At 42.1% G+C, this 19,584-nt stretch overlaps 1 protein-coding gene across 2 annotated transcripts; it reads left to right on the top strand.

Moving 5' to 3' along the window:
- Window positions 1-831: 831 nt before the first annotated feature.
- Window positions 832-9,935, top strand: PCDH18 (protocadherin 18). Of its 2 annotated transcripts, none has more exons than XM_056490458.1 (4): window positions 832-3,710; window positions 4,638-4,723; window positions 4,850-5,013; window positions 9,018-9,935. In XM_056490458.1, exons 1-4 carry the CDS (start codon window positions 1,227-1,229, stop codon window positions 9,653-9,655), a joined length of 3,372 nt encoding a protein of 1,123 aa, XP_056346433.1. In that variant the 5' UTR covers window positions 832-1,226; the 3' UTR covers window positions 9,656-9,935. The 2 variants fall into 2 exon arrangements, with proteins under 2 accessions (XP_056346433.1, XP_056346432.1); XM_056490457.1 differs by having other exon boundaries at window positions 840-3,710; window positions 4,635-4,723.
- The last annotated feature ends 9,649 nt before the right edge of the window (window positions 9,936-19,584 follow it).

Here is a 19,584-nt window from a genome sequence, read left to right as displayed (position 1 = left end):
GAGTGTAAATAGTTTCCTGCAACAACAGAGAGGGGAGGAATTTGTCGTTTTCTAAACAATGTCTTGTGGCTTCTTTTCCTTTAAAATACTTGGCATGTAGAAGGTGTGCTTAGCCCAGACTGTCTCGGTGCAGCATGAAGTGCTGTTTGAAACAGGATGAAGAAGATCATCTGAAGTAGCGCTGGAACAGCAAATAAAAGAGCTCAGGGATAATCATGAGCACACAGAGGGACGGGGCTCAGGCAGAGGCGGCTGCGCTGAGGGCAGGGATGCTGCGAGAGGCAGCGGGGAAGGACCGGAGAATGCAAAATGTTCCCGACTTGGGAAGAAGGAGGGCAGGTTTGGGGAGCGGAGAAGCTCTCGGGCACATAAACCGGGAGCAGGCAGGTTGTGGGTAAACAAGCAGCCAGCAGACGCTCTCGCAGCACGGATTCCGAGACCTCAGCTCTTTTACTAAGCGAGCCCGCTCCAAAGCTCCCAGCGAGTTAAACAGGGGCGAGCCTAAACTATGGAAATAAGGAGCGCGGTCGCATTTCTCGCGGCAGGAAGGGGAGGAATCAAACCCACCAAACCCTGCCACGAGAATTCGGGGGGTGGGGAGCAGAGACCTTGATTTAAAGTTGCCCATCAGTCACCGGCACCCCCCAGCCCCCATCCCGGGCTGGCCCCGCTCCCTCCCGGTGCCCCCGCCCCGGCTCCCCTCCCCTCCCCTTCCCATCCTTTCCCTTCCCTTCTCCTCCCTCCCTCCTCTCTCTCCCCGGCTGATTGGCTGCACCGGGCTCGGCACAGGCCGGGCAAAAAGCTTTGTCTGGGGACTTGGAGTGAAGTTGCGGAGGATTTTAGGCTGGAGCCGGCGAGGGAGGGCGTTCAGTCGGGCGGGGGAGGACGGGAGGACGGGTCGGATCCATCCCGCCGGATCGCGGTCCCTGGATGCTGGAGGCGGGAGAGGAGCGCGCTGCCCCCGAGCATCTCAGCCTGCGAGAGGAGCGCCGAGGCGAGCGAGACAGCGTGGATTGCCTACAGATTGTATCTGGAATGTCCCGGCACGGTGTGTATGAAAAAAAGCAAAAAGTTTTCTGATCTGTAAGTTATTAATACTTGGCTGGCTTAGAAAAGGCGTTTTCAAGCTGGAAAGGACCAGATGTGCTTTGGATTTAAGGTACCGGAGGAAGGCAAAAGAATTGCTTTTTAACTTATTGGGAGGAATTAACTGCAACAACTTGCAAATGTGTCGAATCGACGGTAAAATGCACTTTCTATTCGTTTTTGCACTAATCATAATATCTTGCAATAATGCTGCGCTGGGCAAGAATTTGAAATACAGGATTTATGAGGAGCAGAGGGTTGGATCAGTAATTGCAAGACTATCGGAGGATGTTGCTGATGTTTTATTGAAAATGCCTAACCCCTCCTCAGTTCGGTTTCGAGCCATGCAGAGGGGGAATTCTCCCTTGCTTGTAGTCCGTGAGGATAATGGAGAAATCAGCATAGGAGCTAAAATTGATCGGGAGCAACTGTGCCAGAAAAACTTAAACTGCTCCATAGAGTTTGATGTGATCACTCTGCCCACTGAACATCTGCAGCTTTTCCATGTTGAAGTCGAAGTGCTGGATATTAATGACAACTCTCCGCAGTTCTCCAGAGCTCTTATCCCTATCGAGATATCAGAGAGCGCAGCTGTAGGAACTCGGATCCCTTTGGACAGTGCTTTTGATCCAGATGTGGGAGACAACTCCCTTCACACTTATTCCCTTTCTGCAAACGACTTCTTTAGCATTGATGTGAGAACCAGGACTGACGGCGCTAAGTACGCCGAGCTGATCGTGGTCAGAGAGCTGGACCGCGAGCTGAAGTCGGTCTACGAGCTCCAACTCACCGCCTCTGACAAAGGGGTGCCCCAGAGATCCGGGTCATCCCTCCTGAAAATCAGCATTTCCGATTCCAACGACAACAGCCCCGAGTTCGAGCGGCAGTCGTACGTTATCCAGCTCTTGGAAAACTCTCCGGTTGGGACTTTGCTCATAGACCTCAACGCTACTGATCCAGACGAGGGCGCCAATGGGAAGGTCGTGTACTCCTTTAGCAGTCATGTGTCTGCCAAAATTACAGAAACTTTTAGGATAGACCCAGAGAAAGGTCACCTGACCCTGCTGAAGCAAGTGGACTACGAAGTAACCAAATCCTACGAAATTGACGCTCAGGCTCAGGATATGGGGCCAAATTCCATTCCAGCTCACTGCAAAATTATAATTAAAGTTGTGGATGTGAATGACAACAAGCCAGAAATCAACTTAAATCTGATGTCCACAGAGAGAGAAGAGGTAGCTTGCATTTCTGAGGGGTCACCCCTGGACACCTTTGTTGCCCTGGTCAGAGTGCAAGACAAGGATTCTGGTGTGAATGGAGAGATTGTTTGTAAGCTCCATGGGCATGGCCACTTTAAACTTCAAAAGACTTATGAAAATAACTATTTAATCTTGACTAATGCCACTCTAGATAGGGAAAAGAGATCTGAATATATCTTGACTGTAATAGCAGAGGACAAGGGAACGCCAAGTCTCTCCACAGTGAAACACTTTACTGTCCAAATCAGTGATGAAAATGACAACCCACCCCGCTTCCAGACAAACAGATATGAAGTTGTTATCTTGGAAAATAACTCTCCAGGAGCATACATCACATCAGTCACAGCCACAGACCCAGATCTGGGCGACAATGGGCAGGTGACATACACTATTTTGGAGAACTCTGTTTTGGGAAGTTCTATAACCACCTACGTGACCATCGATCCCTCCAACGGGGCCATCTATGCCCTGAGGACCTTTGACCATGAAGAAGTCAATCAAATTGTCTTTGTGGTCCAAGCTAGGGATGGAGGGAGCCAGCAGCTGGTTAGCAACACCACGGTGGTCCTCACCATCATTGATGAAAATGACAACGCTCCCGTCATCGTGGGGCCGGCGCTGCGCAACAGCACAGCAGAAATCTCAATCCCTAAGGATGCTGAAACTGGCTTTCTTGTCACCAGGATAAGGGCTACAGACAGAGACTCTGGCATGAACTCGGAGCTCAGCTGCTCCATAGCAGCTGACAAGGAAAACAGCATCTTTGTGATGGATCCCCAAACTTGTGACATCTCTATCAATGTGAGCGTGGAATCGGTTCCAGCAAAACAATGGGAGTTTTTGGTGATAGTCCAGGATAAAGGCAGCCCTCAGCTTAGCACTAAAGCTCTTCTGAAATGTACCATTTTGGAGCATGTTTATTCATTTTCAAGCACTGAAGCAACGTTGGTAAGCCAACCCTCCCTGGACATCTCCATGATAACAATTATATCCCTGGGATCCATATGTGCTGTGTTGTTGGTTATTATGGTTATCTTTGCTACGAGGTGCAATCGAGAGAAAAAGGACACCAGGTCTTACAACTGTCGTGTGGCCGAATCAACCTACCAGCACCACCCAAAGCGTCCCTCCAGGCAGATCCACAAAGGGGACATTACCCTGGTGCCCACGGTGAATGGCACTCTGCCCATCAGATCTCACCACAGAGCCTCCCCATCGTCGTCCCCAGCCCTGGAGAGGGGGCAGATGGGCAGCAGGCAGAGCCACCACAGCCACCAGTCCCTCAACAGCCTGGTGACCATCTCCTCCAACCACGTGCCCGAAAACTTCTCCCTGGAGCTCACCCACGCTACACCAGCTGTCGAGGTAAGGTCCAGAGCTTGCTTTTGCACATCCATTTGTGCAGATGCTCGTTTGGAAGCACATCCCTGTGTGCAGTCTGTGAGAGCCAGGGGCAGCCAGGTCTGTGCCTCATGGGAGTGTGTCAGGGGTTTCTCTTCTATGTCACAGCTTTTCAGTTTTACTCCAATATCAACAGATTCCATCACCCTGAGGAACAGGGTTAAATCTGCTGTTAGTAGCATTATTCCTTGGTTCTTCCCTGTAAGGTCAAAACAGTGGAGTGGAACATAGTGCTCTGCACTGGTTAACTGTGCTCTCTGCCATCCCTTCCTTCCCTCTCCCTCCTCTCTGTGAAAGAGTGCCTGACTATTTATATTCAGAAACAATCCAGGAAACTCTTTTGTTAATGGGGGTGCAGAACTAAAAACATTCTGACACAGTTTGAGTACAGCTGCAGTAGCACATGATCACCTCATCTTAAACTTTGAGACTCCTTGTCTCAGATTTTACTGCAAATGCTGGGTCATGGCTTAAATAAATGAGAGCTGTGTCCTGGCAACTCTTTACATGTAAAGCAAGGCTGTTTTCTTTTGAATTGGGATCCTGGAATTGTAAAAGCTTGATTTTAATACATTAAACCTAAACAAAACTCCACCTCTGTTTAAGTGCTGGTTTTACTTGTTGAGGAATTAATTATATGAGTTCAGAGGCTATTGAACAGCAGTGAACTTCCTCATTTTACAGAGTCTTCAGATGCTTCATGTGTCAGACACTATACTACCAAATAGTCTGTTGTACTGCATTATATATGTGTTGGAATTCAATTTAATTAAATCTTAAAGGAGAAAAAAATAAACCAGAGACAAACCTGAGAAGCAAATTAGTGCTTTTATGGCTAGGAGCTTGAGCTGTCATTTCAAGGAATCAGTCTTTTCACCTTTTCTTTAGCAGGTTTCTCAGCTTCTCTCGATGCTTCACCAGGGCCAGTATCAACCAAGGCCAAGTTTTCGAGGAAACAAATATTCAAGAAGCTACAGGTAAGAATCCAGACTGTTCTGCTGCATGTGAATGTCCATGGATCAGAAAATACAGACATATTTTTAAACAGAAAGTGGGTTATAACACCCTTGAGGTAATGTAGTTCTCCACAATTCTCTTTACAGATATGCCCTACAAGATATGGACAAATTCAGCTTGAAAGACAGTGGCCGGGGTGACAGTGAAGCTGGAGACAGTGATTATGATCTGGGGAGAGAGTCTCCAATTGACAGACTTCTTGGGGAAGGATTCAGTGACCTTTTCCTTACAGATGGGAGAATTCCTGCAGGTAAGAGCACAATGGAAGCTGAGCAGTTTATTTACAGTTCTGCCTGGCTGTCACTTTGATAAAACTACTACTGAGAAAGCAAAAATTCTTTAGCTTTCAAGCTTCCTTTTTTACTTTGCTTCATGATGAATACTGAGTTGAAGCCTTGATGTATCTACTAAAATGAAACCTCAGATACAACTGCAAATCTACCCTGAGCAATGCCTACTTTTTTTGTTGCTCCCTAGCTGTCTCCAGATTCCTCCTAAAAGTATGACCTGCTCCAAGTCCTCAGACTTTTAATGACTGGGTGGATGTTTTTGCAAAGCCAGGCAGTTGTGGTTTGTTAAAAATACAGTGAACTATAATTTGGGAGATAGGTTTTCTGCAGTGGATTTTATCCATATTTTTGCCATTTAGAAATTAAATTTAGAAATATGGATGGAGAAGAAAGAAAAGTGTTTTTTTCCCCACTGAAAAATCAACTTGAGTTAGCAAGGGAAGGGTCTAAATATTTACCAGATTTTAAATCTTGCAACCCTAATTTCTGGAAGCAAGAGTTTAAGGGGCACAATTCGGGGGCAAAGGGCAGAAAAGGAAAAAAAAAAAGTAGAAAAGGCTGAATGGCAGTAGGATAAACACACATATACATATTCATGTATATGAAGTATTGCTTTTTAATCTATGCCCAAATAAAAGTTGAATAATAGGTCATGGGGATTCATGCTTAGTACAGATAGAAGAATTTTGTAATCACTTTAATAATTATACAGCCTCTGGTTGTAGCCTAGATCTTGTTCTTATTTCAGATCATATTTAGTTTTCTCTGTATAACCAGAGGGCCAGATAATTTCAATAGGGTTCACTGCACCAAGTTTATAAATTTAACAAGTTTAGTAAAGTAATTTTATAAATGGAGGCCCTTTGCTTTGGGGGGTGGTGCAGCACATGGCTTTCCTAAAGTGACCCCCATGCATTAACCAGGGTTGTTATGCTAGACAAAACAGAAAGCCAAATGTTCAAATTATACATTTTAACTTTAAAATTCTCTGTGCATATTTTACCCCAGTCTAGGTTCTGTATCACATACCCAACCATTCCCCTACCTCCTCAAATGTGCTCAGAGGCCTTGAAGAGTTACCCTGTTTTCAGAATCTTTAACCTAAATCTGGACTTCTAATATATTTTTATCCTCATCCTCCCTAACTCCTACTTATTCCTCATCCAGCTAGCATGAGGCATGTCTCATTCTCTGCTGTGCTTCAGCAAGGAGGCAGGGAGGGATGTGCTGGAGCTCTCAGCTGGCCTGGGAGCTTGAAGTGCACTGGTGTTTGCACTGGCACCCAGCCCTGCTGCTGCCAGGAGGAGTGATCCCTTCTCCCTGGGCAGCTGGGGCTGCCAGCAGACAGGAATGGCTGTCCTCCTAGCTGGCTGAAATGCCCATGACCTATTTTCAGCTCTATTTTCCTTCTCTAAACAGTAAGCCTAAGGATAGGATTTCCAAAAAATGCCAGGCTAGTTCAATGCAAAGTGAAGGAAACTCCTCTTGGTGCAGACAGAACTGGGTTGGGCTATCAAGATTGGTATTCAGTCTCACCCAGATGTCCATTTGCTGCTCTGCATGGCCTTGATCCTTCAGATAAGTCTGTTGGACCTGTTCAGATGAGACCTGAATTGATCTACAATCCCAGTGTATGAAAAGGAAAAGAAAACTTCCTGGAGGTTTCCTGTTCTCCATTCTGAGAGGTTTCTGATTGTCAGTCTGGAGGCACAGGCAAGAATGCTGTGGGAAGTTTGTCTGTTTAAGGTGGAACAAGAAAGCAATGGAGCCAGTGCCTCAAACTCCACAAATTACATGGTCAGAAAGTGCTATAACTGTCCTTGAAAGACTTTTCTTTTTCTTTTTAAATCTTAACCAGCAAGCTTTAAAATCTGGGGAAAAAAAATGGGAAAAAAAAAAAAAAAAGAAAAAGCAGTTGTGCATCTGCTTTTAAAATTTATTGCTGATTGAAGGACAGATTGTGTCACCACTCAGTCATTCAGTTACTTCAGAGTATCTTTTGATCTTATGGTCAGGAAGGTCAGAATTTATTATTTTAAACCAAAACCATTCCTGGTAACAATGGCTTCAAAACTGCAAACTTCACTACTAATTAAATTCCAGATCACTGAAAGTATCTAATGAATTTAAAGGAGTCTTAAAGGAATCTTCTCTATCAGAAGTGTAATCCTTACCTTCTGGGGTGACTTGAGAACTGATCATGGATCACTTAGATGTCTTTTGACAGTTCTAACTCTTGGGCATTTTCTGTAAAAACGTCACACATGGGAGCAAACACTTGCAGGCATTTCAGTCACTTATATCAAAACTTCAGCCACTGATATATTCTAGTTTGCTTTGTTTGTTTGGAATTTCCTGGATCAGCAGTTGTTTTGCAATAGGTTGTGCAATACCCAGGCTGCAGTCTGAGTTTGTAATCTTAAAAACATTCATATTGTTGCATGCATGGCACAGAGAAAGTTTATACTCACAGGAATGGAAAGGCCATTAGGAAAGCAAACAATATGATAGGCTGTGTAAAGTGCAAAAATAAATAGTGCTGGCAGTATGAGAGTAGGACTTTGTAAATCACTGGTATATGTCCTAAACTGAAGTACTCTGTTCAGTTCTGCTACACCACCACAAAAAAGATTTTTTGATAAACAGAGTGGATCCAGAGCCAGATGGGAAATGTGTTGAGGGAACAAGGAAAACTTCCAGGGCATGACTGCAAACATTTCTTATGCATATATCTCAGTATATACTGAGAAAGAGCAAGAAACTCCATTATGTGGGGGATAATCTAACCATTGAGTGAATAGGGCAGGAGTTTCTTATGGTCAAAATAGACATGATGCAAAGAGTCTGCCATTTCTGAAAGCTGTCTTCTGAAGTTGCTCCAGCAGCACCCAGATCTTCTCCAGCATATCTGGCAGGCACACAGACACCCAGCCTGAGGCAAGGCTTTGTGTCCTGCCATGTGTTCCCTTTGAGTGGAAAGTTCAGCATCTCTCCTGGCACATCCCTCTCTGCAGCTCTGTCAAATTGGGCTTTTCCTGTCTCTGCTGCCAGGAACCATTCCCAGACCTCTTGGAATGTCTGCAAAGGACTCTTGCAGTGCCTCTTTGTGGGCCAGTTTTGACCAGTGTAGTGCTCAGGGCTGCAGCCATTTGCCCCATCTTATTGCTTCTACCTGAGAGACATCACTAAACCAGGAAGCTGAGAGAGCAGCTCTGTTGTCCTTGTGCTCTTCAGCCCTCATGGCTGACCTGGATTCCCATCCCGTGGGTTAGAGCCTCCTTATGGCAAGGTCTGAGCCAGCACAGGGCAGTAACCTGAGCTACAGAGCTGCAAGTGCACCTGAGAGCATAAATCCAGTATCAACACCAGAGTCACACTGAATTAGACCCTAGTGTTCTGACAGTGGACTAAAATGTTGGACTAAATGATTTGGTTAAAAAGGTAATATGGGAGTGGATCACCTTGAGTTCTACAAGCACTTTGTTGTCAGAACAAAGGAGTTGTTTAATGGAAAAGGGGATCCCTCTGAATGTTACTATTCTTTGCTCTTTATTTCCCCTGTCCATTTATTCCCACTTGATTGCTCTGATATGCCTCACTTGTTGCATGTGGAAGACTTCACTAAAACTCAAGTGAGTGCTTGGAGGTAGAAATTTCTCCCTTCTATTTTATATTTTTATTTTAATGAGCTAGGAATGTAGAAAGAGCCACTTGTGTGGCTTCAAGCCACAAGTGCTTGTTTTTCCACCTGTTTATCCTCAGCCATTAGTTCAGAAGCTGCATTGCTGTCTTACACTGTTCTGGTTCTTGGCAATGGGGGTGCCAGACCATTTGTTCGCTGTGAAGGTGAAACCAAGCCCGGATTTGCCCACGCCTGGGCAGTCCCAGAGGGGTTTTGCAGAGGCAGGAGTGAGCTGTGCCGGCAGGAGGAGAGGGATGCTCACTGTCCCGGTGTCTCTTGCAGCCATGCGCCTGTGCACGGAGGAGTGCCGGCTCCTGGGCCACTCGGACCAGTGCTGGATGCCGCCGCTGCCCTCGCCCTCCTCCGACTACCGGAGCAACATGTTCATCCCCGGCGAGGAATTCCAGGCGCCCCAGCCGCACCTGCAGCAGCAGCAGCAGCACCTGGAGGAGGACGCCCCGGCGGGCGGCGAGGAGAAGAAGAAGAAGAAGAAGAGCTTCTCGACGTTCGGGAAGGAGTGCCAGGGCGAGGAGGAGCCGGGGGACGGCTGCGGCTCGTCGCTGCTGTCGGAGATGAGCAGCGTGTTCCAGCGGCTGCTGCCGGCCGCGCTGGAGGCGGAGGGCGGCGAGCCGGAGCGCAGGAAGGGAGCGGGGCCGGCCAGGGCTGCCTGCCCGCCGGGGGTGGCGGCCTGGGCGGCCAGCACACACCTCCAGAGCCCGGCCGGCAGCGGGCCCGCCCACCCGGGAGCGCAGCCCTCCGCCAAGTGGCTGCCGGCCATGGAGGAGATCCCGGAGAACTACGAGGAGGATGATTTCGACAACGTGCTCAACCACCTCAGCGACGGCAAGCACGAACTCATGGATGCCAGCGAGCTGGTGGCAGAAATCAACAAGCTGCTGCAAGATGTCCGGCAGAGCTAACTGTTCCAAAAGCCTATTTTTCCATGTTTATGGAAAACTGGAAGGGGAAGAAAAAAAAAAAACCCAACAAAAAAAAAAAAGAACAAAAAAATAGACTGAGGAGAACTGGCATTGCCAACTAGTTGCATTTATCATAAATGTGTCTGTGTATGTTGAATATTAAAATACTGTATTTTCATATGTACACAATGCAAGTGTGATTATCTTTATCTGTATTTTAAAAATACATTTGTACCTTATATTTATGTGTAATTTAACAAATAAATTTTATTTTTCTACACCCACGGCAAGCATGTTTTCCTAAATGTATATAGATGGTACCACCCTTGTCAAACTTAGAACAATTCTTGCCACACAGGCATGTTAAAAAAAAAAAAAAAAAAAAAAAAAGGATATTGTTTTCCCTTATTATTTCTTTCAAAAGTTTCAAATGCAAACTTGAAGCACTGAAAAAGTTATGCAAATGTTAGTTTCAGTAAATGATCCAACAACGTTTTTGCAATGTTTTATTCTTATAATAAAGAATTGTAACTCCCACGAAACCTAAAATGTCCTTTTTTTGTTTTGATGCTTTTGGTCTATAGAATCATTTTCTCATTTAATTATTGGATTATTGCAGGCTGAGATCTTCCTGTCTTTGCCACATAAGTGTTTTCCCCAGTGAACAAATCATGGAATTCAGTGATGGGTCTTCCACTGTGATCTCTGCAAAAAATGTAAATTTGTTGTGCTGTTGTTACACTGCAAAGCCAGCTGAAGTCAGCAGTGTATACTTGAAAGACAGCAATAAAATCAGCTTTTCTGACCTCAAGCTCTGTTCTGAACTTATGTAAATACAAAAATTGCAATGAACTGCTTTATCTTTGTAAATGACACCAAAATAAAAGGAATGTTGCATCTTCCAGAAAAACAGGTATATTTTTCCTCTGCACAGCAGCTTCATTTTTATATTAGCTATATTCTCTGTTGTAAGTGTGCCTTTTATTTGCAAAGTGGTACAGAAATGTTTGAACTTCCTAGAAAAGAGCAAGCCTGCAGGTGCATTCTCTCTGGATGCATCCCATCCTTCCATGATGGGGCTTCTCTCTGTCCTGAGGCTTGGTGAAAAGTCATTTATATTATGGTGCCCTTGCTATAACAGGGGTGATGTAACTAATATTGCTCAGATAAAAGTAATTGTTATCCTTTTAGTTCCTTTTTGCAAAATTATTCTTTGTTAGCTTGCCATACACAAGATCTTTGTAGTAGTAAACAAATTAATTTTACAGTTGAGAAACATGGGTGGGTTTTGAAGCCCCAGTGCTCATTTCAGTAGTTTTAAGAGATGGCCATAAAAACCTGTATTTTTGGCATTTATGCAGATGCATATTTTATAGGATATTTTTTTTTTTCCAGAGCTTTGAAAAATTGTTGGAATAATCCAAGTCAACCTGGGCATAAAACCAATGCATTTGTTCTGGGGAACTGCACTTATAAAGTGCATATTTTACATATTTTTTTGTGCTAGTTACAAAAACTCCTGCTTAATGTTACCCCCAAAAAGCAAGAATTTTGTTGCGTGTATAAGTTTAATTTTTTTGTTTGTGTGTGTGCAAGGAAACTTTAATCTCCTTATTGGTGTCACAGTGCTGTAAATGAGACTTTTGAAGATATGCAGGCATTTGTTGGCACCTGAACAACGGAGAGATTCCCAACTTGTTTACACATCAGGAAATCATGCTATGCTTTACTGGTTGGAAATACCAGGACCTCACATTGGGAGGTTTGTTACAGCCCCTTTGAATGCCAACAGGACTTGGAGTCTCATGGAGCTGCCATCTGTTATGGAGAAGAAGAAGATGTAACACCTCATTAAATATTTGACACCTGTTCCCTGTTTTTACCCTTCATTCCCTCGTTCAGCAACACCAGGCTGATTCTGCAGCCAGGATGCTGTAACAGTCCTAAAATTCACAGAGACATAACTTCCTCCTCCTTAACTAGCTTGTTTCTGTCTCATCTCAACCCTCCCCTTGCAGTTTCTCTCTTCAGGGTCCAGTTTTAGCCCTGCTCTCCAAGTCCCCTCTCCCTTATCTTGTTTTAACTCCTCTTGGCTCTCTCACTCCATTTCCCTTCAAGTCTGACCCACACACTAATCCTGTAAACACAGATATGTTTACAGAGTGTATTGTGTGCCACTAACCCTGCCCATGACTGAATTTCCCAGTTTCTATCTTTTTAGCTGGATCTAGCCAGCACATCCCTTAAATCCTCTCTTGCCCTAACTTTTTGATGTGTAATTGTAATTACAATGCAATTACAAGCTCAGCTGGATTCCTGAATTCCCTTACACCCAATGCCTTTTTTGGGTGCCTGTGCAGCATGGAAAGGGCTGACTTGCATGGCTGAGCCTCCCCACTGCTGACTTTTCACAGAAGTGGGAGGGTCAGGAAAGCAATTCTGAAGACAAAACTCGTGCCTGCCTGGTTATTTGATTCCAGCCTGGGCACACAGAGCATGTGAGTGGTACAAGGGGACTGGTGGTTATGTTAAAAATGTACAAGCTTGTAGTGTGAAAATTGTTAAACTGGTAGATTATTTTTGACCTGGATAAAATCTTGCTGTATATTACAAAATCAGCAGCAGGATATGAAACTTCCCTCCAAGTGGTGCAGACTCCACTCCATAAATAAATGCAGATAGCTGTTTCTCCTCATTTCTAAAGGAGGAAATATTAGACATTCAGGCTCAGACTGTTTTCTGACTACAGGTTTGCAGGGCAGCCTGATAAGCTTCATTTTCACAGTCATATCATCCACTAGGGATTACCAACCTGTTTTAAATTTAAAGCCCTTAAATCAGTTTATGCCTGCTGGCCTGTGTCACATGGGTAGTCTCAATGATTTAAAGAGCCATTGTTTGCAGAGAGGACTTTCTAGAAAAAGTAGATTGCAGTGAATTTCTCTTAGGCATCCAAATATCATAAAACACATAAGGTTTTCCTAGAGGGGATTTCTGTACCAAACACAGTAATAGTATTTGGTGTATGCACTGCTGCAAGAATCTTATCATATAAAGAGACCAGTCTCCAGGAGCAAGAAAATTTACTTAGATTGTATCTGAAATGCATTGGAGTTTGAGTTGTATTTATTATTGATAGGAAGCTTATTAAAAGATCTGTAGGTATCAATAAATGAGAGTAAAATCTGTCTTAATCCTGTTTGGTTTAGAGTTCCTCTTTTTCTCAGGATTTCCTTATAAATTTGAGAAATTATATCATATTTATATAAATTTATGTACACATATATAAAAACCCTAGCACCAAATCTCTTCTGTGTGAAGAGCAGGGAAAACTGATAGCATGCAGATTGAACAAATTATAGAATAGATCTGGATTTGCTGCATTTTGGCAACTGATAGAGACTTAGGGGTTGCTGGTGTGGTTTAAGCACCAAACATGAGGATGATTGTCCTGCCCAGAACACAAGTTCCTGGTACTTCTCTAAATGTTTACTAGTTTTATGGTTCTTGGTGGTACAATAACAGAAGAAGTTGTGAAAACCAGCAAATGGTAATTACCCAAATTCTGGTCATTCCCTGTAAGTTGAGTGGGGCTTTGGGTTGAGTGGTCCAGGGGAGGGTGTCCTTGGCCATAGCAAGGGATTGGAACAAGAAGGTCTTTAATGCCAAACCCAAACAATTCCATGGGCTAGTGGTTCTGGCATTCCTTCTGTACATGGAAATACTGAGACTTTTGAGCAAATGCAAAGTTTATTAATGGATGCTCAGCAGCTGCTTTTCTCCGTGCTCATGTAAGGTTTTTATATTCACTTCTGAAATGGCTACATTTAAAAATGTACTGAAATAATGATCAGAGTTGTTTGACCACTTATTTAAGTTGTGTTTAAGCATTCCTTAATTCCACTTGTCCACCACACTTTGCTATTGAGTGCCCATTAGGATAAACACATTGAGAGGATGTGCCTGTCAATAATGTCTTTGCTTCATTCATTACTCTGGCTGTGTTAGTAGTTGAAATGTCTAAGGACAGCAGTAGAAATCAAACAAAAACCACCACAAAATATTGAACCCTTACAGCTTCCTTGCCTTTCAAAATATCAGAATTAATAAAAAATGCTAAGAAGTTTAATTTCTTTCTCTGCAACCTGCAGAGGATTTCAGTTTCCCAAGATTAGAAGACTTTGAAGCCTCCATTTTTAGCATTAGGTTAACAGTATCTAACCTAGAAGACTGTGGTATATATGTGTTTTCTTTCAATAATGCAGGCTGTTATATTCAGGCACAATTTCTCTCCTTTCTGTATCCCAGGATCAAACTGTGCCACATAAAACTTGGCCTGCAACATTTTCTGCAATGCAGTTTATATTATTATTATTATTATTATTATTATTATTATTATTACTCTTAATCTTACTATTACTCTTACTCTTACTCTTACTATTACTATTACTATTACTATTACTATTACTATTACTATTACTATTACTATTAATTACTATTACTGTTACTATTATTATTAATAATAACAATAACACTGATATTATAATTCATTTGGTTTTTTGATCTCTGTGCCTAAAGATAAATGTTTTAAATATTAAATAAAGGCAGCAGCTTCAATGGGAAAATTTGAAATTGTGTAGTAGGGTAGTGGCTAGAAGAGACTGAAATTTTAACAAGAATTTGAAGCTTCCTTTGAAGACAAAGGGATTTGAAGCTGGGCTCAGATAAAGGCATAGTTCAGATAAAGACAAAAGACACAGTATTTTCACATATTTGCATTTTGTGAGAATTGTTCTACAATCTTGTCCTGAAGATAGCAGAGATAATGGTGGGGTTTTATTTAAGAAAAAGAAAAATCTAGCTTAAAATAGGTTTTTAAAAGTTTGCATTTCATCTAAGTCCAGTATGCAGCCCTCTCAGGGATGTCTGTGGAGCGTGAACTTGTCCCATTGACAGGAGGTTTAATCCATACTGCCATAATCTGCTTTTCTTAGTTGTTTATTCATGTCTGACATCTGTTGTCAAATGTGAAATTCTTCCAATGTACTGCTCAGAAAGCATGTAAGTACTATAGGTCCTACTGTGCTTCATTCAAATATTTCCTTCAATTTTTTTTTTGTTCATTCTCTCTATGATTTGGATGCCAATAACCTTCATCTCAGCAAAACTCTGAGTGATTTTGTGGTGGAAAATAAATAGCAATGGTGGGCAAAGGGACTGGGAAGCAGCACATTCTGATTTCTTCAACACTGTTTACAAAAGTCTGCAACAAAAGACTCTCAGAGAATAGCAGCAATTCAAGTTAACTGTGCAGAGACAGTTTCTAGTTTGTGTAGTTCTGCACTTTTGCATACATTAAATCACCTCATTCCTTCATATCACAGTGAAACTGCTTTCTGGAAGAGGTGTGCACGTGCCATTAACTGCAGTATTAAAGTGCAAGTTTTAGACAAAAGAAAGCATGTAATATAATGTGTCAGCAGAGAGCCAACAGGATTATTTCACAATTAAACTAGAATGAGACTTCAAGAGTTTAAATATGAAGCATAACCACTGGTATCCATGGAAACTTTAGTCAATTGCAAATCAGAAAAAAAGGTCATGTTCTTGTGAAGGACTGCATGCTATGGAGTTTTTAATGGCATAACTTCTGAGAAGTATATAAATTCAAATATAAAATAAGAATATATAAAATAAGGTGGAACACCCTACTATTTTGCAAGTAAATCTAGTGGTTTTTTTTTTAGGTTGAAACAAAGATACTGAAAGAGAAAATATTCATAAGTCTCTGCTTTTTTAAAAGACTAAAGGTTCGATATTACAGCCCAAAAAAATGTGCAGGTTTTTAAGTGTGGTTATTTCATCTGCTTACATCCCATCTTTGGTATCATTTCCATGACTAAAAAATGACTAAAAAGTTCAGAAAGACTGATGTCAAGAATAAGGTTTAAGTGGTAGTGCAGCATTGAAAATGAAGCTGTGGTAGAATGGCAAACCATTTATCATCAGTACCATGTTTAATTAGCATGTAGAAGAATTAGAATAGACACAACTTCCCTGGGACTCTGTGAGAACCTCCTAAAAGGCACTGTTGCTTTTTAAACAGCTTATTTTAAAATGGAGCAATCAAAAAAATAGCCTTCTTCACTTCCTATTCTGCTTGCTATCCCAGATCTCCAAAGAAAAGGAAGAGCAGGGAAAAGACCTGGCCAACAACTCTGCAGTTTAAGTACCTCACTGAGGGTTCTGAGCCTGTTTGGGCAGGGAACATGGTTTTCTGGCTCAGTCCTCTGAGGCCAGGTGCTGTGCTGGAGTTGGGAGTGAGACTGGTCAATCATTCCTGGGGTCTGTCCCTTCCAGGGCATGATTTGTGTGAGGCTGATGAGAGCAGGGGTGGGTTCTGTTGCTGCAGAGCTGATTCAGGGAGCCCAGGGGTGCCAGCACAGTCTGTTCACAGCCTGGCTGGGGACTGGGTGTCCATCAGCACTAGCAAGAGCAATCCAAATGGATCTGGTGCCTCCAGCCAAGGGCTGTTGGCTGCATGGGTGGCAGCCAAACATATGGTGGTGCTCTGGGCTGGAGGGACAGGAGCAGCTGGCTGGTGAGGAGCTGCTGCTGGAGGCTTGTGCTCCCTCTCTCATTTCCTCTCTGCTTGTTGTACTGATGTCCAAAAATATTCACATCCTCCCCACACCCTGGGGCTCTTGCTGAGCTGTACCCTGGGGGCTCTTACTGAGCTGGCCAGGTAGAAAACAAATTCTGGATAAAGCCCAGCTTGTAAATTGGGGAGTGAAGGGTGAGATCTGGCATCTTTTTTTGACTGAGTGCATTGCCCTCAATAATGGTCTTTTTCACTGAAAGCAGCAACACTGTTATTATCCCTCTATGGAGTCAGTAGGAAATAAATGAAAGCCCATCTGACTTTAGAAATGAAAATTGATTCCTTCAATTTGGAGACAGCTTGTGTTCTTTCCATTCCTCTTGGAAGCTGAGCACACAGAAACTGCTGTGAAAATTAGGATGATGCTACAAGGGGATCAGAAACAGCTCTCGTAAATATCAACAGGAGGGGAGGCACAAACAAACATGGGTACAAAAGACAGTGTCTGTTTGGTTGTGCTGGGGCTAAATCTTGAACAAGAGAGAGGAATGTCACCCAGCTAGAGGGTGCATGGGAAAATATTTCAGCTCTAGTTGTTGTCTTGAGAGAGTTGTTCTGCAGTATGTTCCCAGACAATTTACAGAAGGGTTGCTTATATACATTACATGTTTGAAAGAGTGTTTTTGGGCAATTTAGTTAAATGTTGAGCCTGGGACTCATTTTATAACACCAGTGAAATTAGCTAAGATATGACAGATCACTGCTATTTTTTTTTTAGAAGTAATATTATATGTTTAATAGCATTACACAGTTCATTGACATCTCCCCATGAAGCATAATTTGAAGGAATGATACCTAAAAGTAGAAATAAAGAACAGACAGAAGTATCTCTCCAAGTACTTGTAAATGTGAGGGAGTTTGGAGGCAACATTACCATCCTTTCTGTTTTACCTCAGGCTTCAAAATGCTTGTTTCAGAAGAGGTTATCCATGAGACAGAGATTCCAGTTGCAACACAGCTATAATTATTTTTCCAGTCTTATTCCAACCTACTTGGGGGTGATGGTCTGGTCATGGCCCTCTGACAGGGCTCCATGCTCCTCCCAGTGATTCTCTCCAGAGCTTTAGTAAAATCATCTGTGACCCACAAGGAGTTTTGCCACTTTGGAAAAGTCTCAGTAATTCAAGTATCTAGAAAAATTGCATTTATTAGGTTATTTTAGCAAGCTTAGTTGGGTTTAATTTTCTGGGGTGTCCTAAAGCTCCAGGATTAGTTAACATGCAAGTCACTCCTAGCACTGAAGTGCTGTGAGGTCAAATCACTCAATATTTATGTTGTTTAATCCACTGGGCAAATAACCTAGAATATATATATATCACTAGGACTCAAATGTATTTTACAACACAACATGAAATTCAAGAAAATACTTATGTTCAATCCATTTAGGTAAGAGGACTGTTCTCTCTAAATTATTTTTGATGTATTTTGTTGGAATGGAGCTGGGGAGTTTTGTTTGTTTTTGTGGTGTTTTAAGAAGATTGATGCAGAGTATGTTAAATACTAAAAATAAAATCAGAACAACTTATGTTGCAGGCAAATTGAATTGGCTGCAGGACAAACAAATTATGACTGAATACAAAAATGTTTAAAGTGGTTTTCATAAAGTGAACATCAATACTGAGCTACTCTGGATGTTTTCTTAATTTTACAAAAAGGATCTTTTTTCAAATGTGCTTACTTTGAGAGATTCAGTGAGGGAATACAGTGGTTATTTAAACATGAGTGGATGTAGGAGTGTGTTACTCTGACTCAGTACAACAAAATCAGCCCCTGACAAAAACTGTTTTGCAGAGAGCTACAGCCAATTACATCAGAAAATACAATGGGTTCATTATTTATGATTATGCTAACACCAGAAGATAAGCAGATATCTTTCTTGTCCTTTCAGAATAGTGTGTATATATATATATATATATATATGTGTGTGTGTGTGTGTATGTATGTATGTATATATAGTTCAATCATTTCAAGTGGCAGATGGAAAATAACATCCCAGCTGGAGATAAAATAAGAATATTTGTAAAATCATTCATTTACCAAACAATTAATTAAATTCCCGTGTTTCTAGAAAGATTTTTAAGAAGTAATCCTGTTTTTACAGCTAAGAGCTGATACAGATATAGGGAAGTTCAAATACCTGGAAACCATTCATGTATGAACATTACTTTCTACTCCAAACCATACTTGAAACAGGGTGAGAAGCACTTTCAACAGAGTTGTCTGGGAGATTAAGTTGTTCTGCCATATTAATGGCAAAGACACAACAAAATTTAAGACAGTTTAAGCTAACAGTGTCACTGGTAGTGGAAACTGCAGCATATTATCTCTTCCAGCTTTTTGGGAAAAAAAAAACAATTTTCACTCAAACTTGTGTTTTTAATGAAGTAATTTGATATTTTTGGACTGGCATTTACCAGCAAAAGCTTGCCAAATGCAGTATAAACTCCAGGATGGACAAATATCTTCTTTTTAAAGAAAAAGTATTTTGTGAAATAAGGCAGAGTCTGCTATAGCTTAAAGAAAACCACACATTGATACCTATGAGAGTTTAGTGCTATAAGACTCTGTCTTGGCTGGTTTGATGACAGAATATTTTTTTTTTCTGGTGGATTTGAAAGTACTTAATAATTTTGAACAATGAGCATATGTTTAACATAACTCTTCACATACCTGGGGTTTAGTTCCCACCTTTTCCATTTTTTCTAATCAGACGCAGTTTATAAAAAACTGTGTGGTTCCTGAACCCAAAACCCTCAATGTCTTGTCTCCTATCTACAACAGTAAAAACAAAGGTCGAGGGACAATGAGGGGGATGAAATTCAAGGTGAAATTCATGACCATCTTTAACAAGGGAAATGGTACCTGGTTTACTGATCATGAAACCTGAAACCATGAAACCATGACCTCCAAAATATTACAAATGGAAAATCCACATCTCCATCTTACTTCCAATCTGAATTTGTTTTTAAACAAATATGTTCCTTGATGTGAAGCATGATTAAGAGAATATTGGAGTATCAGCAGCTGGCTGTCCAAGAGAAGTCCTCAGGACCATTTTGAACAGCAGAGGACCAGCACCATGGAACAGGATCACAGCCAAGAGCCTTAGCAACCATGAACAAGAACTTGTTAGGAGACAGGAGCAGTCAGGAGGAATGTAGTATCCTCATGGTATGTCCTGTACTACTCAGAGTGAAGGTAATTTTGTGTTCTCTGTGTGTGTTTGTTCAGCTGGAGGCAGTTGGGAACTGAAGTGATGAGTAACAGA

This window comes from Oenanthe melanoleuca, chromosome 4 (assembly GCF_029582105.1).
Source record: "Oenanthe melanoleuca isolate GR-GAL-2019-014 chromosome 4, OMel1.0, whole genome shotgun sequence".
Taxonomy (NCBI): Eukaryota; Metazoa; Chordata; class Aves; order Passeriformes; family Muscicapidae; genus Oenanthe; species Oenanthe melanoleuca.
The sequence above is the reverse complement of the archived record's forward strand: the minus strand, read 5'-3'. Positions and strand labels throughout refer to the sequence as shown.